Source organism: Mesoplodon bidens (assembly GCF_964165515.1).
Source record: "Mesoplodon bidens genome assembly, chromosome: 3".
Classification (NCBI taxonomy): domain Eukaryota; kingdom Metazoa; phylum Chordata; class Mammalia; order Artiodactyla; family Ziphiidae; genus Mesoplodon; species Mesoplodon bidens.
In genome coordinates, this window is record NC_138178.1 from 145,774,057 (window position 1) to 145,794,736 (window position 20,680).

The following is a 20,680-nucleotide window of genomic DNA, read 5'->3' on the forward strand; positions in this document are numbered from 1 at the left end:
CACGTGGGATCTTCCCGGACCAGGGCACGAACCCGTGTCCCCTACGTCGGCAGGCGGACTCTCAACCACTGCACCACCAGGGAAACCCAACTTCCTTGTTTTTAATTCTTGAATTTTTCTCTCGCTCGATAGGTAGCCTGTTGCCTTTCTGCCAGCATAAGCTTCCAGAGCTGCTGAGTTTACAGTCAGCATTATTATAAGCGTGATGTGTGGTTCAGATATTCCTGAGTTGGAGAGGCTACTTATATTCTACTCCTGTTTCCCAGAGATCTCCCTTCTCAGGCTGCAACATGCTGGGGCAGAGTTGGGGTTCTGACTACTCAGACCACTAGGGTATCTATTAAGTCCTGGATAAGAATCCAAAATTTGAGCTTAGTAAGCTAACAGGGCTGAAAAGAAATAGGAGATTGAGACACAGGTAGTTTTAAAGAAGGTACATTTATTTGGTTGGTGGGGGTGATGGGAGTGTAGTCTATGGACTTCATATTTTGCTTTTTCCTAAACTCAGTTGTATAGTGTGTTGGAGGATCAAAGGAGTGGGTTGGTGACCTGGGTTCTGGTTGTGGTCATGAGCTGTGTGTCTTTGGACCAATCACTTGACTTTTCTGGACTCTTTTCTGGACTCCTTTCTGTACCTGCAAAATTAGGAGTTTGAATTAGATGTGCTGTAGGGGCCCTACTAGTGTAGCATTCTGTAATACATCCCACCGTTTCTTTATGTGGTACTTTCCCTTGGGTGCTGTGTACCTTCTGCTTCATCGCACACTCTCATCCCACCCCCAGCCCTGGGAATGGAGGCTGTGCGTGAAAGGAAGGGGGCGAGGGAAGCAGGATGACACACGGTGTCCTCCTGGCCTCGTTGACTAGGGAGAAGCCTGCTCCCTCCATCTGGAGCTCCACCGGAGGTCAAAATACTCTTCTCACCAGAGTTGTACTGCGTGTGGCCTTAGGAAACTCACATTTCTATTCAGTTCACTATTTAACAGTAAAGAAAGAAGAAAAATCTTTATCTTCACCCACATCGCCAGTGCTGTAAGGCTTCATAAGGGAAAAGCACAGAGTAGAAATGAGGCAACTTTTGCCAAGTGTTGTAAATGGGAGGATGTTGGCGGGGGGTGAGGAGGGGAAGAATGTTTCTCAGTTTAAAGATAGGAGAAATTAAGGCTGTGCCATAGAGAGAGAATTGAATAGAATTGGATACTTGAAAAGGAAAACATTAAACCAATAAGTTAAAAATATTCTCTCTTTTTATGTTGTCAGGACTGCCTAAGAAAATTTGAGGGGTCCACTGTGTTAATACATTGTTCTCCATCTATGAGTCCTAAGACAAGATTAACTCCCAGGGAGACTTGAGAAGTCTCAGGGGCCTGCCTTTGTATAACCCTGACCTGCCTGGGACTTTGTCCTGCTTACCTTTGCGTGGCCACCAGTGAGACGGGACATGTGCAAAATGTAAAGCTTGTATTTTTCTTTTTCTTTTTTTTTTGCGGTATGCGGGCCTCTCACTGTTGTGGCCTCTCCCGTTGCGGAGCACAGGCTCCGGATGCACAGGCTCAACGGCCACGGCTCACGGGCCCAGCCGCTCCGCGGCATGTGGTATCTTCCCGGACCGGGGCACGAACCCATGTCCCCTGCATCGGCAGGCGGACTCTCAACCACTGTGCCACCAGGGAAGCCCTAAAGTTTGTACTTTATAAATTGCTGAGAGACATTTTTCCCGTTTCCGATATATCCATTCCCTGTGACCTGGAAGGAAATACATTTTCCATTCCATCCTTGTGCTTAGTTTCAGTCCCAAAGGGGTATAGTGTATTGGCTTTTCTTTGTGTAGCACAGATTTACTTGTACCAAGTATGCTAAACTTGAGGCTCTTTTCACAATAATCACTTTGATGTAGATATGAGCCCCCATTTTCTACCAAATTGGGGTCATTTTGTTGATGTTCCAGAAAAAATGACCAGATAGCCAAAAGAGAGGCTAAAGTATATTTCTCTGCCCTCTCCTAGATGGACCCTAACTTTATCTAAAATGTTGACATCTTTTGTTAAATCTCATAGAGCCAACTGGAGCCCCAGTCAGCTGGCTTAGTTCCTTTCTAATCAAGATCTGTATGTTTGGCCCTGGAGGTTTGGTCAGCCTGAGCCGTAGCACATATGGCTCCCTCTGAGTTCTCGGATACAATGAGCAAGACTAAAGTTGGCTCAGAAAAGGAACAGAAGATGACTTGGGGTTAGTTTTTCCTTTTTTAAATGTTATACAAGTGCAGAGAGTTGGCTGCCATCCCCCTCTCAAACCATCAGCAGAGCTTGACCTTGGCCAAGATTTTGCCTCATCCTCTCGGCATTTTAGCATCGAGTTGCGTTTCAGCCATGGAATGCTTAACCAAAAGCACATGCTGTAGTGGTAGTTTCCAAAGAGCAAGTTTTTGCAGAAAGTCCGCAGCGTGTTTTCTCAAAACAACAGTTTTCTCCGAACCGCCAACCCAATAAACCCCCAAATGGTGATGCTTTGGTTTATTTGTACACAAAGGCTGGGATTTTTGTTGCTGTTAATAACACTTTATTGGAGTACAATATAATGAACATATAATAAAGTGTACAAATTTTAAAAGTACAGCTCAGTGAATTTTTACAAATGTATACACCCGTGTAATTATTAAGGGCTGGAGTTTTTTATATTACATGAAACATACATCCTGATGATGTACAGCTTGGGGTTGGGAGGTTGTCCATTCATCTAACTGAGCAGATTACTGTAACACAGCAAATCCAGGTCAAAATGTGCTAACATTTGGTGCTTCTGAGTCCAGGCAGTTTGCCCTTTTGTCACACCTAGGGGACTTGGGTGCTGCAAAGCTTCGTGATGTTTGTTTTTAACAAGTTACTTTTAAGAATAGGTAATATGTGCACATAGTACAAAATTTCTTTTTAAATGTATAATGAGAAAGGAATCTCCTCCCCAGTCCTTTCCCTTCCGGACAATAACCACTGTCACTATTACTTGTGCATTGTGCGTCCTTCAGAGAGAGACAGAGACGGAATGTGAATGTGTGTGGGGTTTTTTTAAGTCTCAGGTTTCTTCTTTGACTGCTAAATAAGAATCTCTCTGCCCTTCTCCCCGTACTCTAGGCTCTCGTCTAGGTCATTTGTGCAGAAACTTGGATCCTGCGCCTCAGTAGGATTAATCCTATTTGTCTTGTACTGTAAAGTTCATACTCTGAATCTGTCATCTGGCTCCAAAGTCCATGGTTCTCACAGGATTGGCCATGAGTTGATAATTGTCTAGGCTGGGCTTTTTGGGTTTTTTTCACAGTCCAGGTCTTTTATTTTCTTTACACCCATCATGCCATGAATTCATACGGAATGGGCTCCAACAGTTCAGGCTCCTTTCCATTGGTTCTCACGAAGTGTGCTTCTCTGGGTGGAGCAGGCTGGTGCTTCAGTTGAATCCAAGTACCTTTCTCTTTGGCTTTCTTCTCTTTCTGATCATTTTCCTTCACCAGTTTCAGGAAGCTATCTCGGCTCTTAGAGTGCTTAATATGCTCGATATGCACATTAATTCTCTTGGCAAGAATCTTGCCCTTAACCTGTTTATTTACAATGATGCCAACAGCATGCTGGGTAACATTTTAGACTCTCCCAGTTTTGCCATGGTAACATTTGTGGGGCATTCCTTTTTGAACAGTGCCCATTCCCTTGATATCTACAATATCACCTTTTTTGTAGATTCGCATGCATGTGGCCAAAGGAGCAACTTCATGTTTTCCAAAAGGCCTAGAGAACATGTAGCGGGTGCCTCTCCTCTTTCTCTTTGTGTTGATCATTTTGGCGAATTACTGGAAGATGGCTGTTCTGGCCAAAAAGAAGTAGGCTGGGTTTTTTACATTAGGCTTTCTACTTCTTTTAATATATATTTGAAATTTTCTGTAATAAAAGTTTTTTAATTCTTATTTCTTTAGCAGTAGCTCCTTAAACACACCTATCTGCTTAAGTTTTGTGTTTGTTTTAAAGTAAGGTTTAAATTGCAACCTAACAGCAAACTATAGATGGATCTCTAGATAGTCCCATCCTCCACCCCCTACATCCATCCAAATCAGTCATTCAAAATTCCAAAGTTACAAACATGAACCAGGATGATTATTCACCTTCAAAAGCCATCCTTCTTTTTTTTTGTGGTACGTGGACCTCTCACTGTTGTGGCCCCTCCCGTTGCGGAGCACAGGCTCCAGATGCGCAGGCTCAGCGGCCACGGCTCTCGGGCCCAGCCGCTCCGCGGCATGCAGGATCCTCCCGGACCGGGGCACGAACCCGTGTCCCCTGCATCGGCAGGCGGACTTTCAACCACTGCGCCACCAGGGAAGCCCCCATCCTTCTTTTTAAACATGAGGTTGACCTCAAATTTATTTTGAAAAGCCAACTTCTCTGGCAGGCAAAATTTCATTTGATTTGTACACTAAGTTTCTCAAGAATGTAAATCTCATGCAAAGCAGAGGACTTATATTCAGCCTTGAAAAGTATTTTATACAATATATGGGCTGAAGAGCCAGGGAAGGAAGAACCTCTCAGACCCACCCTCTCAGCTGGGGAGAAAACATAGCTTGCATGGTTTGGCCGCATCTCCTAGCGGCCACCTTATTTTGTACTCCTCTGTGACAGGTGGATGAGGGGTCAGGTCTTCTCCAGATCAGAGATTCCCAAAAGACACACAGCCCGGGGAAAAGTTTTCCAATTCAAATCCCATATGGTTTCCCTAGGGCCATTTTATCCTTGATGTCCTTTCATGCTCTCTACTTTGTCTTGCTGTAATCTAATCACCCAGGGTCTCTCCAGTTATCATTAAGTATATTCCCACTGGTCAGGGAGCTCCCTTTGAGCACCCCTTGAGAGCAGCTGTCACATTTGAGCAGCATCTGTTTTCTGACAAGCTTGAAGACAATGAAGGAAGTCACTGAGTCTTTCCCAGTGGAAGCGCATGACACAAGTAACCTTTGGGACTGCGATCAGGATGCTGTGAGTTGAGTGGCCTGGCAGCTCATGTGTGCAGGGAGAGGTGGGTGATTCCTAGATGGGGCAGTGGATCTTCATGGTCTCAGCCCTCTGGTCCATGCAGGGTCCTAACGCTGGAATGGTTCCCTAAGCCTTTGGCTCCAGCTCTTTCTGGGCAGGGAAACAGAATGAGGCAAAACGCCTGGTGTGTTTTAAATAGATTCTGCTTGCTGCAGCCAATAAGCCCAACAGCTTGGGAGGTGAGTGACCCTTCCTGAGAGATTTCTGTTGCACCATTTCTCCGGCCTCCAGCCCCGCAAGTGCCGACCACCCCCTCCCTTCCTGCTCCTTCCCTCTGACCTAACTCCCTTGCTCTCTGGATGGTTTCTGTTCAGGCCTTTCTGGTTTTAGTATTTATTACACTTTTATTGGCTTTCGCTCTTTGCTTTTTCTTTCCCTGAAGCTGTTTTTCCTCACGCGCTGTATCTTTTCATCTCGTGGAGTCTTGTTTCTGTCCACTCTCTCAAGAGCACATCTCCATCTTCTGCTCCTTGTCTGATGCTCTCACGGCTTCTCAATTGTCCTCTTGCCCCAACCTGGGCTTTATTGACCCTGGAAAGAAAGAATGGAGGGTGGAGGAATCCACCTTGAGCAATCCCAGTTGTAGGACAGGTGGTGGCTCCAGTCTGGGAAGTGGACCTTAAAGATGGCCGCTGTTTCTGGGCAGGGTGGCAGTGCAGTAGGCAAGCCAAAGGAGGAGGAATCAGAGATGACAGGAGGGGTGGAGTGGCCCAGCACCCATCGCAGGTGACAATCAGAAAAGGAGGTGGAAGAGGAAGGCCAGGTGGAAGCTGGATGTCGTGAGGGAAAGCTGAGGAGAAGCTGGCACCGGGGGAGAAAACCAGGGATGTGGGACCCTGCCAGAGATGCTGCAGCCCAGCTCTGCTGAGCAGAGGCAGGCAGAGTGGGGTTGGGGCCAGGAGAAGAGAGCACCTTAGAGACCCTTTCTCCCCACTCTTCTCTGGCCCTTTTGTTCTTTCTCTTTCATGTTTCTGTCTTCATGTTATATTAGCAGCAGAAAACAACACAAAACAAAAGGCAGTCTGGGGACTTCCCTGGTGGCGCAGTGGATAAGACTCTGCGCTTCCAATGCAGGGGGCCTGAGTTCAATCCCTGGCCAGGGAACTAGATCCCACATGCATGCTGCAACTAAGAGTTCGCATGCCCCAACTAAGGAGCTGGCGAGCCTCAACTAAGTAGCCCACGAGCTGCAACTAAGGAGCCCACCTGCCGCAACTAAGGAGCCCATGTCCCGCAACTAAGGAGGCTGCCTGCTGCAACTAAGACCCATTGCAACTAACTAAATAAATAAACATTAAAAAGGGGGGAAAAAAAGGCAGTCTGTCTTTGAAAGGGAATGGCGAGATCTGGAGGATTTAAGGCTGGATGCACTTCCGCCTATGCTGAACTCTTAGGCCCTTTGCCTGTCTGGCTGCTGGGGCCATGAAGGCCAGCCCCTTAATGGAGCACCTTGAATAGAGGTCCTGTACCAGCTTGACAGTCCAGCTGGAGTGCCACCAACAGTAGGAGTGGTGGCACTCCCCAGCAAGGGCAGCCAGCAGTAGTGTGCACCCACAGACCCCCTCCAGGCACACAGGGCAGCCAGGGGAGCAGGGATGTTGGCTAACCCAGCCAGAGGGCTTGGGCTGAGGGGTGGCTTCCAGAGAATGATGCCAGCCCCATCATGGGCTCCTCCCCCGCTAGGAACTAAGCTGCAGAGGGCCCTGTGGTCGAACAAAGAGAAAGGAAAACTCTTGCTTAAAAAGGTTTTTAATTGAAGAGGTAATAAATGCATGTGGCAAAAAATTCAAAAGGTATAAAAGAATATATGCAGTGAAATCTCCCACTCCCGTTCACCTCAGGTTCCCCTCCTCAGAAGTGTCCCTGGATGTAACAATTTCTTGAACATTCTTCCAATTTCTCCTTTTTAGTTTGCTGTATTCTGGAAATTTTCAGATTCTTCATGCAGTGGAACATTTTAAATTGTCTGGGTGTATATGTATGTATGTAATATGGGCCGGGGGACCCAATGATAATAAAGAAAATTGTATTTCGGTTTATTGCCAATAATTCTTGCTGGGGCAGGGAATGGTTTAAAAAATTAAAATAAGTAAACAGAATCCTAAAATACCAGCACTAGAAAGGACCTTCCAAATTCTTTTGTACCAAAGATCTCATTTGAAACATAAGTAAGGGGTCCAGATAGGTGACTTTTCCAGGGTCACCAAGCTAGCCTATGGCACACCTAGGACTAAAACCCAGGTTCCCTACCTCCTAGTCATCCCAGTTGCCCAAGAACATACTAAATGCTCTGTCTTTAGGTGTGGCCTTTGTAAAGGTATGTGATTCAGAAATGGAAGGAAAGACAAATGCTTGGACACGGATTTAGAAATTTCCTCCACTGGACACAAATATAGGGAAAGAAATCAGTAATTCCAGGAAAAACCTGAAGTCCAATTCCAAGTGAAAAATAGCATGCGCGTGTGTGCGCGCGCGCACACACACACACACACACACACAGACACTGGCACTGGCAGAAGACAGAAGACGGACGTCCATAAAGTCTATTGTCTGTCTCTCCTGCTGAGTCCAGCAGAGGCTGTGAGAGGTGGCACGAGCCCCGGCTCTGCTGAAGAACCTACGGCCCTTGGACTCACTGTCACTGGGATGCAGGTAGAGACATCTTTGCCTCTACAGGCATCTTTGGTTGGGCAAGAGAAAGAAATGCCAACCTAGACTAGAGGAAGAGGACAGTCTGTGCAGGGATACGGGGACAGGGATGCCAAGGGAGAGCAGACGTTGTGCGTGGCCAGGCCACCACGGAGCCCTGCCACCACTGGCCCCATGAGCACTGGCAGCCCCAGCTGTTTCCACCACCTGCCAGGATGAAACACCCCAAGATTCATGTGCTGACAAAACGGCGGCATAATTTTTTAAAGTCTCTCTGCTTTCGCATTAGCTCCAGACACTGTGTACAATTTCAGTGTCCAAGCCAGACTGATGGGCCTTTTGATCGCTTCAGAGGGTGGCTCCAGTGAGAGGGGACATGTATGACTATAAACATTGGCTGTACAAACCCTCAATGGCTTTGAAATGGTAAATTTCCAGGCAAAGTGGATCTGATATCACACGCCTCCTGCATTAACAGCTTTTTCTTCCTCTTCAATTATTTTGGCTGGTAAGGGAGTGGAAATTACACTTCAGAATATATCGATGGGTATTTTCAGCCTTGCTGAGAGCTTCAAATTATATACCAATCCTGGGAACATTCCCTTAGTTTCCACTTCCCAGTTTCTCAAGGAAAATGGAGGTTTCGATTAGAGGCGCCATTAGATGGAAGGAAAGGCAGGACCAGGACCACGGGTCTCTTTTCAATTCAAATGCTCTCTGGTCTTATCACCTGACCTATTTTTAAGCCAAATTTTGTTCCGGCCCTAGGTGTAGAGGTCCCTCCTAACATGTACAAGATGATGAGGTCCTTGATAAAAAGACGAGTATGTCTAACAGCCTGGGTCCAGGGCTTGAATCAGGGCATCTGACAGGCAGGGGGAGAAAAAAAAGCCAATTCTGTCTCTTCATCTTCACACGAGGGATCCAAAAGTCCTGATCTCTGGTGCACACGGCCTCTCCCCCATGCTTAGGTGCTGGGTACAGGGGCCGCCTCCCAGCTGCGTCTTCGCCCCAGCCGTGTTCTGGCTTTCTCTTCTCGACCTGACTGGCCTCTCCTGCTCTTCACCTGAGGACCAGACCTGGATTTACAGCTCCCTTCCTTGGCAGACCACAGAGAACTCAAGTTCAACTGAACAAGTCTCCCGAGTCTGCTCCTCGTCCTGTGTCCCCATTTCACTTAGTGGTTACCTTACACCAAAGCACTTGTCTCCTACGCGAGAAATGTACATGTTCTTCTCAAATCCTTTCTCTCGCCTCCGCCTCCAACTGATCCCCCAAATCCTTTGAGTCTAACCCTCTTTCTCTTCTGCTCCAGTGTTTCTGCCCTAACCCAGGCCCACAGCATTGCTTGCTGGGACTGTTGCAAAGTCACTGTAATCCCCCACCACTAGTCTCCAGCCTCTTCACTAAAATTTATAACTGATCATGTCATTCCCTGTTACAAAATCTTGGGTGGCTCTCCATGGCTTACCAGAATAAGTCCAAACTTCTTACAAAAGCATACAAGAGGGCTTCCCTGGTGGCGCAGTGGTTGAGAGTCCGCCTGCCGATGCAGGGGACACGGGCTCGTGCCCCAGTCCGGGAGGATCCCACATGCTGCGGAGCGGCTGGGCCCGTGAGTCGTGGCCACTGAGCCTGCGCGTCCAGAGCCTGTGCTCCGCAACGGGAGAGGCCATAACAGTGAGAGGCCCGCGTACGTACCGCAAAAAAAAAAAAAAAGCATACAAGACATCTGTTAACTGGCCCATCTACCTCTCTAATCTCTTTACCATCACCACTCCCTACCCAGTACACACCAAACCACTGACCATTTCCTGGGCTCCCTCCCATACACTTCCACACATTAGTTCCTTTGTTTGCTCTTCCTCTGTGCAGAATGCCCTTCCACATTTGTCCACCTGCTTATCCTTAATACTCAGCTCTCAGATGACTTCTTCCTTGTGATGAAGTCCCCTTTGTGTTTGACTAGAGCTCTTTTATACCCTTTCGTGACCGTTTCTGCCTATTTCCCCATTATCAGTTACTGGGCTCCTCAGGCGGTGGAATCAGGTTTTGTTCGTTTTTGTATTCCTGGAACCTAGAAGTGCCTGGCATGGTAGGCATTCGAGAAGGAAAGGGAAGAAAGGGGCTAGAAATACCACCCTAATGGGCAAACAGGCATTGGCTTACCATCTGAGTGGGCTAGGTGGCATTTCAGTGGGACAGAATGGGGAGTAGCAGCAGCCTGCTGCCCTAGATACTTATTCATTCATTTACTCATCGCAAAGATACTTAGTGAGAGCTGCCATGACGGCCCATGCTGTGCTAGAATCTGGCGATACACAAAAGAAGGCTGCCAGGCCCAGAGGAACTCCCATTCGAGGGCGAGAGACAGGCATGTAACAGGCAGTGGCCTGACATTTGGGGCCAGCTGGTCTGCTCTGAGGATCTTTGCCACTCAGCTCCACAGAGGCTGTGGAGGAGGGGAAGGGGCGAAGGAGACAGGCAGTGAGATAGGGAGGTCAGGTAGGCCTTGCAAAGGGCTCTGCCTCCGGGACCAGTTCTGCTGACCAGCAGGCTTTATTTATGCATTTCTCCTTTGTAGGAATTCCTTGCTGTTAAGAAAAAGCAGTTGACACATTTCTAATTAGCCCTCAAACTCTGCAATCCTATTATTCCCAAATGTAGCAGCTGGGTCATTTCATGATCAGTAATAACTTTTGTAGTTCCTGCAATTATTCACCAAATCGGGGTCATTCCTTCCCTGACTTCTGGTGGAACCACAGAGGATTTTTTCACCCCCTCATCTGGGGCAGCGGGGTTTGGCTCTTGGCCCCATGGTTGGGGGGGGCAGCCAGCTGCTCCTGCGGAAGCGCTGAGAGGGAACCCGGGTTACTCACTATACCGGCCCACACTGACCCAGATGAGTTGCACCCTTTCTCTGGGTTCTAGTCCTGCACCATCTCTCAGGTGCTTGACTTAAGACAGAAATGCACGCTGCACTGAGTACCCTGCCCATCTTCTTCTCTCCTTCCTTCCACCAACAAATACTCAATGAGGGACTTCCCTGGTGGCGCAGTGGTTTAGAATCCGCCTGCCAATGCAGGGGACGCGGGTTCGAGCCCTGGTCTGGGAAGATCCCACATTCTGTGGAGCAACTAAGCCCATGCGCCACAACTACTGAGCCTGCGCTCTAGAGCCCGCGAGCCACAACGACTGAGCCCATGTGCCACAACTACTGAAGCCCGCGCACCTAGAGCCCATGCTCTGCAACAAGAGAAGCCACTGCAGTGAGAAGCTCACACACCACAACGAAGAGTAACCCCCGCTTGCTGCAACTAGAGAAAGCCCACGAGCAGCAACGAAGACCCAATGCAGCCAAAAATAAATAAATTAAAATAACAATAAACTTACATTAAAAAAAATACTCAATGAGCATGGACTATATACACCAAGCAGTGTTCTAAGCACTGGGGAGACAGGTGAACAAAACATACAAGAACCCCTGCCCTCGTGGAGCTTACACTCCAGTGGCAGGAACTGATATAAAAAGTCACGGTTCTCAGACAAACAGAATGATGACTAATAAAGAACTGAGTTCCTTTCAAAGAGCCAGGTCTTCAACTTGATCTTTAATGATTTGTAGAAACTTAACATATAAAAAACTTTTCCTTAGATATGCTGGTGCATTAAGTGGGGACAGCTGGCAGTGGGTAGCGTACCTGCCACCTGATGGCTGGGTGACCTCTGCAGGCATCAGTCTCTTCATCTGTGAGATGGAGAGGGTCAAGCCTTCCTCACAGGGTCATCGTGAGTATTCTCAGGTCGTTTATTGGCACAGTGTCTGTTTCATGGTAACGTACATTCTGTTCACCATCCCTGGCTCCTCTTTCCTGCTTTGAGCAGACATGGGAGTCTAATCAGTTCCCTTCGCCCTCCTTCTGGACCCCTGCTGCAGGTGCAGACAGGACAAGAGGCTCCTGAGGTGACCCAGAGTCTCAAGGGTAATGGGTATGCCGGCGAGAATGGACACCCAGCAGAGGCTGGGGCCATACACTCTGCCTCTCCCCTCCCCCCGAGCCCCACTGAGCAGAGGCTCTGGAAGAGGCAGCCACGTGCCTGTGGGGCGGGGCAGGACATTCATCCCTGTCGGAACTTGGGTGTGGCTGAAGAGGCCTGTCTGGGGTCTGTTCTCCTTCGCGGCCCAGGTGAGCAGTCCCCCACATGTGCCCTGGCGGGCCCTTCGGGAGTCCCCGTCACCCCAGGAGCCAGCAGCGCTGCCTGTGAGAGTGGGCCTCCAGGGGACGCCGGTGGTTACCAAGCACTGGATTTCATTTGTTTCATTTCATCCTACCTTTCCCAACGATGCTGCAAGTTAAGGGCTGTCACTGCCCCATTTTACAGTTGAGGAAACCAAGGCTAAGAGAGAGAGTAAGAATTTGCTCAAGCCACTCTAATATGTGATGGAACCAGCATTTGAATTCAGGCTGTCCAACTCCAGAGCTCGGGCTTCACACTGACCTATACCCTTTCTGCCCTGTTACCAACCCCAATCCCCAAATCCGCACATCAAATTCACAGGGGCAGACAGTTCCCTGGGACCTCTGGGAGCGCCAGGGCCACATGGCACTTTGCCCAGCTTACCTGAGTGCTGGCTTCAGCAGCTTTAAAGAGAAGGGGACCGTGCCTGAGAGCACTGCGACAAGGGAGACAACTGGAAGTCCAAAATGGCACAGCTGGAGGGACCTTGGAGGTCATCTCTCGGCAACCCTTCTTTTACTGAAAAGAAAACGGAGGTCCAGAGAGGGAAGTGAGGTCCCTACATGCAGAACTTCTACCACCCTGCAGACTGCCCAGTGGCCTCAGAAGCCCGGCACTGGTGCCCAAACACTGGCATGGAAAATGGATTCGAACCCAGTCCCTCCACCCACCTGTTGTATGACTCTCAGCAATCGAGGGCCTCACTGAGCCTCAGCGTCCCCTCCTGCAGATTGCGGGGGTTTTAGAGGTCATGTGTGTGAGATGCCAGCAGCTGGCACCTGCCAGGTACTCAGTGAACTGTAGCTATTATTGTCACTCTTGTTGCTTTCGAAGTTCAATGATGTTAGGCAACTCTACGTCTCTTAGGTGTTGCTTTCATTCTGTGGTTCTGCTAGCTGGGCCCAGAGAGGAAACAATGCCCACAGCCACCTCTGAACGCTGAAATCCATCTCAGGCAGGGCTAAGGCTCAGCTCTGTGCCTCCTTGGGATTAGAATCTGGAAGAATGACCGTGGGCTGTAGCCGAGGTGGCAGCTGCAACTTCCCAGCTCTTCCAGTGTGCCTGTGGCTTGAGACCCATCACTCAGCCTCTGTCTGTATCAAATTTCTGTGAGTCCAGTGAGCGAGGTAATCACCTGCCACCTTACCTCCACCACCCACCCCCAGGGAAGTTTATTGTGCTCATTTAAGGGAGGCCTAGCTATGAAGTCTAACACCTTCCAGAAAGGCTACACTCCTAGGGGGTTTTGGGGGGTTTTCTTGGTGGTGGGGGGTGGTGAGTGGAGAAGCCTTCTCTTTGAGACAGAGATACCAGGCAGAGACAATTTGGTGCAGATGTAGAGCATCCTCACCACTGAGCCCTGAGGAATAAGGGGTAAGACTTGTAGAAACCTGCCAAGTTCCAGCTCCTCCTTCCCTCCCTCTCCTCATGGAGCCCTCCTTCTGGAGCCATCAGTAACCCATCTGCCTGATTTCGGTTTGGCATGGTCCAGCTTCATCCTCCACGCCTAGGGGTGACTTTGGAGCCTCTCACTATGGGTTGATGTGATGTCTTTGGATCCCACATCCTCTCACCTGGTTCTTTCAAGACCAAAGGCAGCTAGACATAATAGACCAGGCTGGGATGAGAAGAGCAGCCTATATCAACAAAGGGTCATTCCCCAGGTCTTCCCACCCGGCTGACCTGAGAGCCTGTATGGGGGTAGGGACACCAGAAGGGCAGTGCCCTTACATTTCCTCATCATCTAGAGATGGCTGTGGGGCCTGATTCCTAAGGAGCAAGTCTCCCTAGCTTCCCACAGAGGACATGACCACTGGGTCTGCCCCATGATTGCTGCAGAAACAAGGCAGTGGCTTGACAGTGGTTATCTTGGTCTATGGAAATGAATCCTGGTCCCTACTGCAGTCTAATTAAACTCCCCAGGCAAGGGAGACCTGGGAGAGCAAGGCTGGCCTGCATCTCCACGCCATCTCCTACTGCTCCTGACTGCCACACAGCTCACACCTCAGATTCCCCGCTATTCTTTTTTTTTTTTTTTTTCGCCATAGGCGGGCCTCTCACTGTTGTGGCCTCTCCCGTTGTGGAGCACAGGCTCCGGACGCACAGGCTCAGCGGCCATGGCTCACGGGCCCAGCCGCTCCGCGGCATGTGGGATCTTCCCGGACCGGGGCACGAACCCGTGTCCCCTGCATTGGCAGGCAGACTCTCAACCACTGCATCACCAGGGAAGCTCGCCCCGCTATTCTTATGATCTCTTTGTGAGGCCCTCTTTTACGTGTCCCCTTCTTTCTAGGGTCACTTTCTTGGTAGGGCCATTTTTGGACTTGTCTTTGTGGTTAGTCTTCTGAGTGAGGAAAGGGTATTGCAGTTAAAACAATGACTTTTCTGCAGCAAAAAACCCATTCAGGTTTTCTTCCTTCAATTCACTTCACTCCAACCGAAGTGTACTGAGCATCTATTACAAAAGTGCTTCAGTCCTGAGTGCTGGAGAAACAGGGGAATGCTGATGGGGGTGGTTGGGGGAAAGCATGAACTGTGACCTCACCATCTGCCTGATTCCCGAGGTAGCTTCATTCAGAAGCCAGGACCCAATGTGGTCCTTCAGATGAGCCAGTACCCAGGAGCACCAGCAGGATGCAAACACCCTGACAACCCTGTCTCTCGCATAAAAGGGCCTCCTGAGTCCAGACTCGCCCAGCCTGGCCAATTTCAACTCCCACCAATAACTTCCCAGCATCCTGGGCCGTGGCACCGCCAGGTAGATCTCTTCCTTGAAAACATAAAGTACTTTCACCCTCTGGACCTTTGCTCATGCTGCTCATGCAGCACATCCTGCCCTGTCCTCCCTTTCCTGCCTCTTAAGAATTTATTCAAAGGATTTATCTACCTTCTGTGAGAAGCCTTCCCCTAAGACCACCTTGCAATACAATATTTTTCCTCTGTGATCCCTGCTTGGTTTGTTTATTTAACATCTGAGTGTCTGTTCTGTCCCTGATACTGTGCTGATCTCCTAGAACTAATTTAGCCCACCTTGCCTTCTGCCCGGAGTGAGAGTAGTTCACATCAGATTCTTAATGCCACCAGGGCTGGGGCACAATCTCAATGATTTCTGTGTCCGTGTCTCTCAACATCGTGTTTTGCACTTTGTTCAAAGTGTCAGACGGAGAGGTGGTTTCTAGACTGGGCTCTGCCTACTAATTAGTCGTGTGGTCTACGGCCGCCTGGTCTTCCAGCCTCTCTGGCCGCCTCCCTTCTTCCTGATGAAATGGTGATGATAATACCCCAGGGTTGTCCAGGGGACAACGAGGCGGAGTGGAAGGAAGCATCATGAAAGCTGGGAGCCCCAGGCCAACGGAAGAGGTGGGGTGGTTGTACCCCCATTCTCCTTTCACTGGCTATGAAGCAGCGTCTCTTCCCCTTCGCTCTCTTCGAATGTCAAGTGCACCAGCTTCTAATCCCTCCTCGGGGCGGGACCTCCGGCGGCTCGGAATCCTAGGCTGCGGAGGATTCCGGTGCAAACTCCAGACTCTCCTCCCGCCCAGCCTCCCCTTTCCAAAGACTCGCCGAACACACCTTAAACCCTGTTCCAGAGCGCAGTTCAGAGCGCAGTTCAGAAAGGCAGCTACGCAGCGCGGGCCCGGGCCGGGGTCGCGCATCTCCAACCGGTGACTCAGGGCCGCTCGGTCCGGGGGTGGGTGGAGGTAGGCGGGACAGACCAGGGCCGCGCGCGGGCAGCCGCCAGGAGCTCGGTCGCCGAGCCATTGGAGCCGAGACTGGCTCTGGCCCGTCGCCATTCCGCCGCGGGCGTCTGCCTCGCCGGGCCTTTCTCCGGCGCCGCTTTGCACCCGCTACGCTCCTCTCCCGAGGCGCAGCGGCCCCGCAGCCGGCCGGGGCTGGAGCGGGGGGCGGGCTCTGCGCGCGAATGAATGGGCGCCCGCGGCAGGCGCGCGCCTCGGGCTGAAGGGCATTAGGACCGTGAGGATCGCTCCGTGCTCCTGTCTCTCCCTATCACCCCCCCCCACCCCCCACCTCTCTCCTTTTTCTGCTCTGCAGGATTGAGCAGCCCGGCGCGAGCGAAAACAAACAGCTGGGGCTGCGAGTGCCCCCGCTCCGGCTCCGAGAGCACGCCGGGCCGGGCCCCTACTCCGGGCGCCCAGCCGCCCACCATGAGGAAGATACGCGCCAATGCCATCGCCATTCTGACCGTAGCCTGGATCCTGGGCACTTTCTACTACTTATGGCAGGACAACCGAGCCCACGCAGCATCCTCCGGCGGCCGGGGCGCGCAGAGGGCCGGCGGGAGGCCGGAACAGCTCCGGGAGGACCGCACCATCCCGCTCATTGTGAGTACGCGTTGTGAGTCGGGCGGCCGGCCGGGGAGCCGCGGCGCGCGTCCTAGCCCCGCGCGGCAGGAGAGGGCGAGAGGCCGGGCCGGGGGCCGCGTGCCCGCCGCGCCCCGCCGCGCCCCGCCGGCTTTGTATACGTTGGAGCATTCCTGTCCGTTGTTATGGCAACCTCTGTCGGACTAGCGGGGCCAGGGCGCACGGTTGGAGGGAGGGTGACAGCGGGTGGGGGTTGGGAGAAAGTACTGCAAGTTTGGTGGGCCCAGCGTGCACGCGCGACTGGGAACGTGGCGGCTCTCTGGGCGCTGCGCAGCCTGGGCCGGGGGCCGAGGGCCGAGGGCCGAGGGCCGGGGGGCCGAGGGCTAGGGGTTGTCCGCGCCTCACCCGCCCCCGAAGGCGGCTGGACCTTGCGCGCGGCGAGCCGGCAGTGGGAACCACTCGCTGCTAAGAGCGTAGGTGGTCGTGCGCACCCCCCTTCAGCCCCTCGGGGGCAAAGGACGTGGGGTGGGTGCGCTGGGTGAGGCAGGGTCGCTAGGGACTTGCTGGACTTTGAGCTCCCTTCTCAGCCCGGGTCAACTTGAACCTGCTTTTTTGGGGGGCACGGAGGACTCTCCACTATCACCCCCGGGGTTCTCCGGGTCGGGGAAAGGTCTCGTTCTGAAGGCGTCCCACGCCCCAACACCAGTCCATCACGACGCGCGAACTAGCAGTGTCTGCGCCCAGGCTCGGAGATTGCCTCTCACGAGGTCAGCCCCGCGATCTCAATGCGAGCGGGGAAACCAAGGCGGCGGGGCACGGCTGGGGCCTCGGCGGAGGTGCGGCGGAGCCCCCCAGGCACTCCGGGGACCTGGGCTGGGGCGCGCCTGTCGCCGCCTCCGCCCGGGCCCCGGGAGCCGGCTCTGTGTGGCAGGGGCACCTGTTGAGACGGGAGGCTCTGGAACCCGCGAGAGGCGCGCTCAGGCGGGCCGCAGTCTTCCGATGGGGGCGGATGGTGGGCGAGACTCTTGGGCGACCCGACTCGCAGGACAGACTGCTGGGCCGGGGGCAGCCTGGCCGGCGGGGGCCGGAAAGGAGAGCAGAGTGAGGTGCTGAGGGTGGGGGAGTGGAGCAGGGTGACCATTCTGAAAGATCTGGGTCTGGGGAGGCAGGGTTGAGGAGCTCCTGGACAGGCGCATGGGTCAGGAGGGCAACGGCTTGTGTGGAGTAGACTCTGAGATCTTTGTGCCAAGTCAGCTGAGCCCCAGGAATACGGTGTGTTGTTTGTAGTGGCGGTTGTATGTGTGGAAGTGCTCTCATAGTTCCATCCTGCCCCAGATTCCCTTTCTTGTTACCTACCCAGAAAGAAGTGAAAATCCCCTGCAAAAGAACCATATTTCCAGGCTTTGCCTGAGGAGACCTTGGGGTTTGTGGGTTTTCCCCAGCCCCACTCCCCCATTCCCAGATCCCCGTCTGGTTGAGCTCTCTGGGGGTGAGCCTGATTAGTTGGCGTGTTCCCTTCTGGGCTGAGGGTCCCTGCCACTAAGACACTGTTTCCAAAGCACTTGTGGATGTTTGGACGGAAAGGCTGATGAGGGAAAGCCTCCTGTGTTAAAGATCCCAGAATGCTGGGACCTGGGTGAACAGATTCAAGTCGGAACTGGGCAAACAAGGAGTGGCCCCATACCCCCAGGGAGCTCGCACAGCAGGGACTCATCCAAGCTGCCCTGTTCTTACGCTCTGAGAGGGCCAGCTCTGGTCCAGGGTAGGCGGGCCTGGAGTGGCAGGGGGGAGGCAGGCTGCCCAGATGTTCTGTCCTTCTCTGTGGTGACGTGATGGAAGGAGGGTCTGAGCTGGAAGAGGAGGAGGAGGGGAGAGAGGAGGGGGAATGGAAGGGAAGAGCACAGAGATACTAACTGCTGCTCAAAGCCTGAGGCTGTTCTCATCACAGGTGTCTCTGCTTCAAGATCCGGGAAAGCCACTCAGACCGAGAGCCTGGGAATGGTGCTGGGGGCTTGGGGCATTGCTGGAGGTGGGCGGCACTCGTTTTGAGGAGTGGCAATGGCAGGTCATGGGGACTGCAGTAAACGTCCTCTCGGCCCTCTCCCTGTTCCCATGGGGTTTGACTTGCTGCAGATTAGAAGAGGGCTGTGAACTGGAAGCCGAGTTTAAAGTGTGAAGGAGTATCGGGGAGCCAGGAATGGAGGTGCAGGAAGAGAGGGAGAGTGGAAGTTCCTGGGAGTGAGCCGCGAGCCTTCTCTGGCCACTCCTGGCATAGCCAGCTCCCTCGTTGTTCTTAGGCTTTAAGCCCTGAATGTCTGTTCCATAGGCATTGATCCCCAGTCACACCCTGCCTTTGACACAGCCTTGCATTGTATTCCCATATTCCGGGTATTTCGCTTCAGTGGGACTTTCAGTCATCGGCCTGTCTCCTCATTGAATGGAAGCTATCATGCAGGGACAATGCAGGAAGCTTCTTGCATCCCCACCTTGATGAGCACAGCAAGACTTAATAAGTACTGTTACATGAGTGAAGTAGGATTTCTGCCCAACTCTGGGAGCAATGATCCAAGCTTCATATCCCACTAATACTTTATTCCAGCTCCAGCTGACTATAACTAAAGAGCCAGGGGAATGTGTGTTCAGCTTCTCCGGGAGGTAAACCCTTTGTTCAACTTAAAAGGGGGCAGGTGCAGCTGAAGATTTAATTTCTCTTTGAAATCTGTGGTTAACCTCTCACTGGTCTTCTTGCCATTCCAAAACACGTCTCTGTCTAGTTGGGCCAGAACGTGCTGCATGTGGATTTTCAGATTCTTAGGGAATGATGTGGCTAGTCCGGCTGACAGAGGCTGAGAAAATTCAGACAAGCATCATCATCACTCCCCTGGGGAATCAGAGAGCTGAGCTGGAAAAGGGAGGGTCTGCATAACAGCCTGGGCCGGGAGGCAGCTCCGTCTTCACAATGTCTGGGTGATTCCAAGCCAGCCGAGTTGTTTCTGGACCTTGGAGGCAATTGTTTGGCATTGCAGGGTGTCGGCATGGCAACCATGTGGCCCAGATATCTCAGGGAGGTCCTAATTTTTAATATTCTGTCCTGTTGTCAGCCCGTGTCATAAATTTTGATGTGAAAAATTGGTTATAGAATCTGTAAAACTAAAGGGAGATACTGACTTCATCCATAAATGGCTGCTTATGATGTGGCAGGGTCTGTGATTTTTCCATGCTGTACGTTATGGGCAAGGCCGTGGATTTGGGGATAGCCACTTGAATCTACATTGACGCTCGCTGGCTCTGGATTGCAGCCAAAGCAGGAGGCGGAGCAGACACAGCTGGCCTTCAGTCTTTAGGACTCACAGTCGGGAAGAACATTTGTGATTGGTTTGGTTTTCCATATGCTAATTCTCTAATAGGCATGGGTGGGATGCTAAGGTGTTACATGGAATTTCACTTTACAGACTTTTTTTTTTTTTTTTTTTTTTTTGCGGTACGCGGGCCTCTCACTGCTGTGGCCTCTCCCGCCACGGGGCACAGGCTCCGGATGCGCAGGCCCAGCGGCCATGGCTCACGGGCCCAGCCGCTCCACGGCACACGGGATCCTCCCGGACCGGGGCACGAACCCGTGTGCCCTGCACCGGCAGGCGGACTCCCAACCACTGCGCCACCAGGGAAGCCTACAGACATATTTTTAAAAGACTATCTATTGTGGGTATTTTCAGGATAGGTGTACTCATTTGCAATGTCTCCTATTTGAAACCATGAACGTTTTAGGCAAGAGTTTTCCTAAACTGGAGTTTTTTATCCTACAGTTGGGATAGTGCTGAGTGAGCATGGGCAAAAACTTACATTTCTGGACCTTGGGTATTTTATATGTTAAGTTTGGGTGAGGGAAATTCCCTGGTGGTCCAGTGGTTAGGACTCTGCGCTTTCACTGCCCAGGGCATGGGTTCGATCCCTGGTTGGGGAACTAAGAGCCCACAAGCCTCACGCTGTGGCCAAATAAATAAATAAATTTGGGTGAAATGATTTGTTAGGTGTGCTGATCCTTGGATAAGCTGATGATAGCTTCCTTTCTAGAAGCAAATAAATGGCTTTAAGAGAGTTCTTTTGAATGGTGTTGTGAGATTTATGGCTAGCTGAGGGACACCCCTGTCCGGAGTTGGTCCTGTAGTAACCCCTGAGGCCGCAAAGGGATCCCCACTTACCTAGTAGAAGGGAACAAAGAAGATGGCTTTTCCAGCACTGTTCTCTGAGAGCAGAGCTTCAATTAAAATAAATATAAATTAAATTATATTTAATTTGTGTAGGTGCCCAGTTCCCTTTGCCCCACAAACACCCCCAGTTCCCTTTGCCAAAATGTCTGAACTGAAAGGGCTTGATTTCCCATCACTGAATTACTCTGTAGGGTTC

The 20,680-nt window shown here is 51.5% G+C and overlaps 1 protein-coding gene, 1 long non-coding RNA gene and 1 pseudogene across 4 annotated transcripts in view; 1 reads left to right on the forward strand and 2 right to left on the reverse strand.

Moving 5' to 3' along the window:
• Positions 1 to 236: 236 nt before the first annotated feature.
• On the reverse strand, positions 237 to 16,019 carry LOC308614766. Its single transcript, XR_014015430.1, has 3 exons — positions 15,528 to 16,019; positions 12,339 to 12,473; positions 237 to 635 (listed from the first exon to the last, which is right to left on the reverse strand). It is a non-coding gene; the product is annotated as an uncharacterized lncRNA (long non-coding RNA).
• On the reverse strand, positions 3,293 to 3,828 carry LOC308615051 (large ribosomal subunit protein eL21-like; annotated as a pseudogene). The gene has a single exon. The product of its transcript is annotated as a large ribosomal subunit protein eL21-like (transcript).
• Positions 16,020 to 16,030: 11 nt separating the features above from the next.
• Positions 16,031 to 20,680, forward strand: part of GALNT16 (polypeptide N-acetylgalactosaminyltransferase 16) — a 100,162-nt gene continuing 95,512 nt past the window's right edge. For both annotated transcript variants that reach the window (XM_081229441.1, XM_081229442.1), the window contains exon 1: positions 16,031 to 16,297. In XM_081229441.1, the coding sequence (XP_081085567.1) occupies positions 16,121 to 16,297 (177 nt within the window). In that variant the 5' untranslated portion in view covers positions 16,031 to 16,120. The remainder of the gene's footprint in view (positions 16,298 to 20,680) is intronic.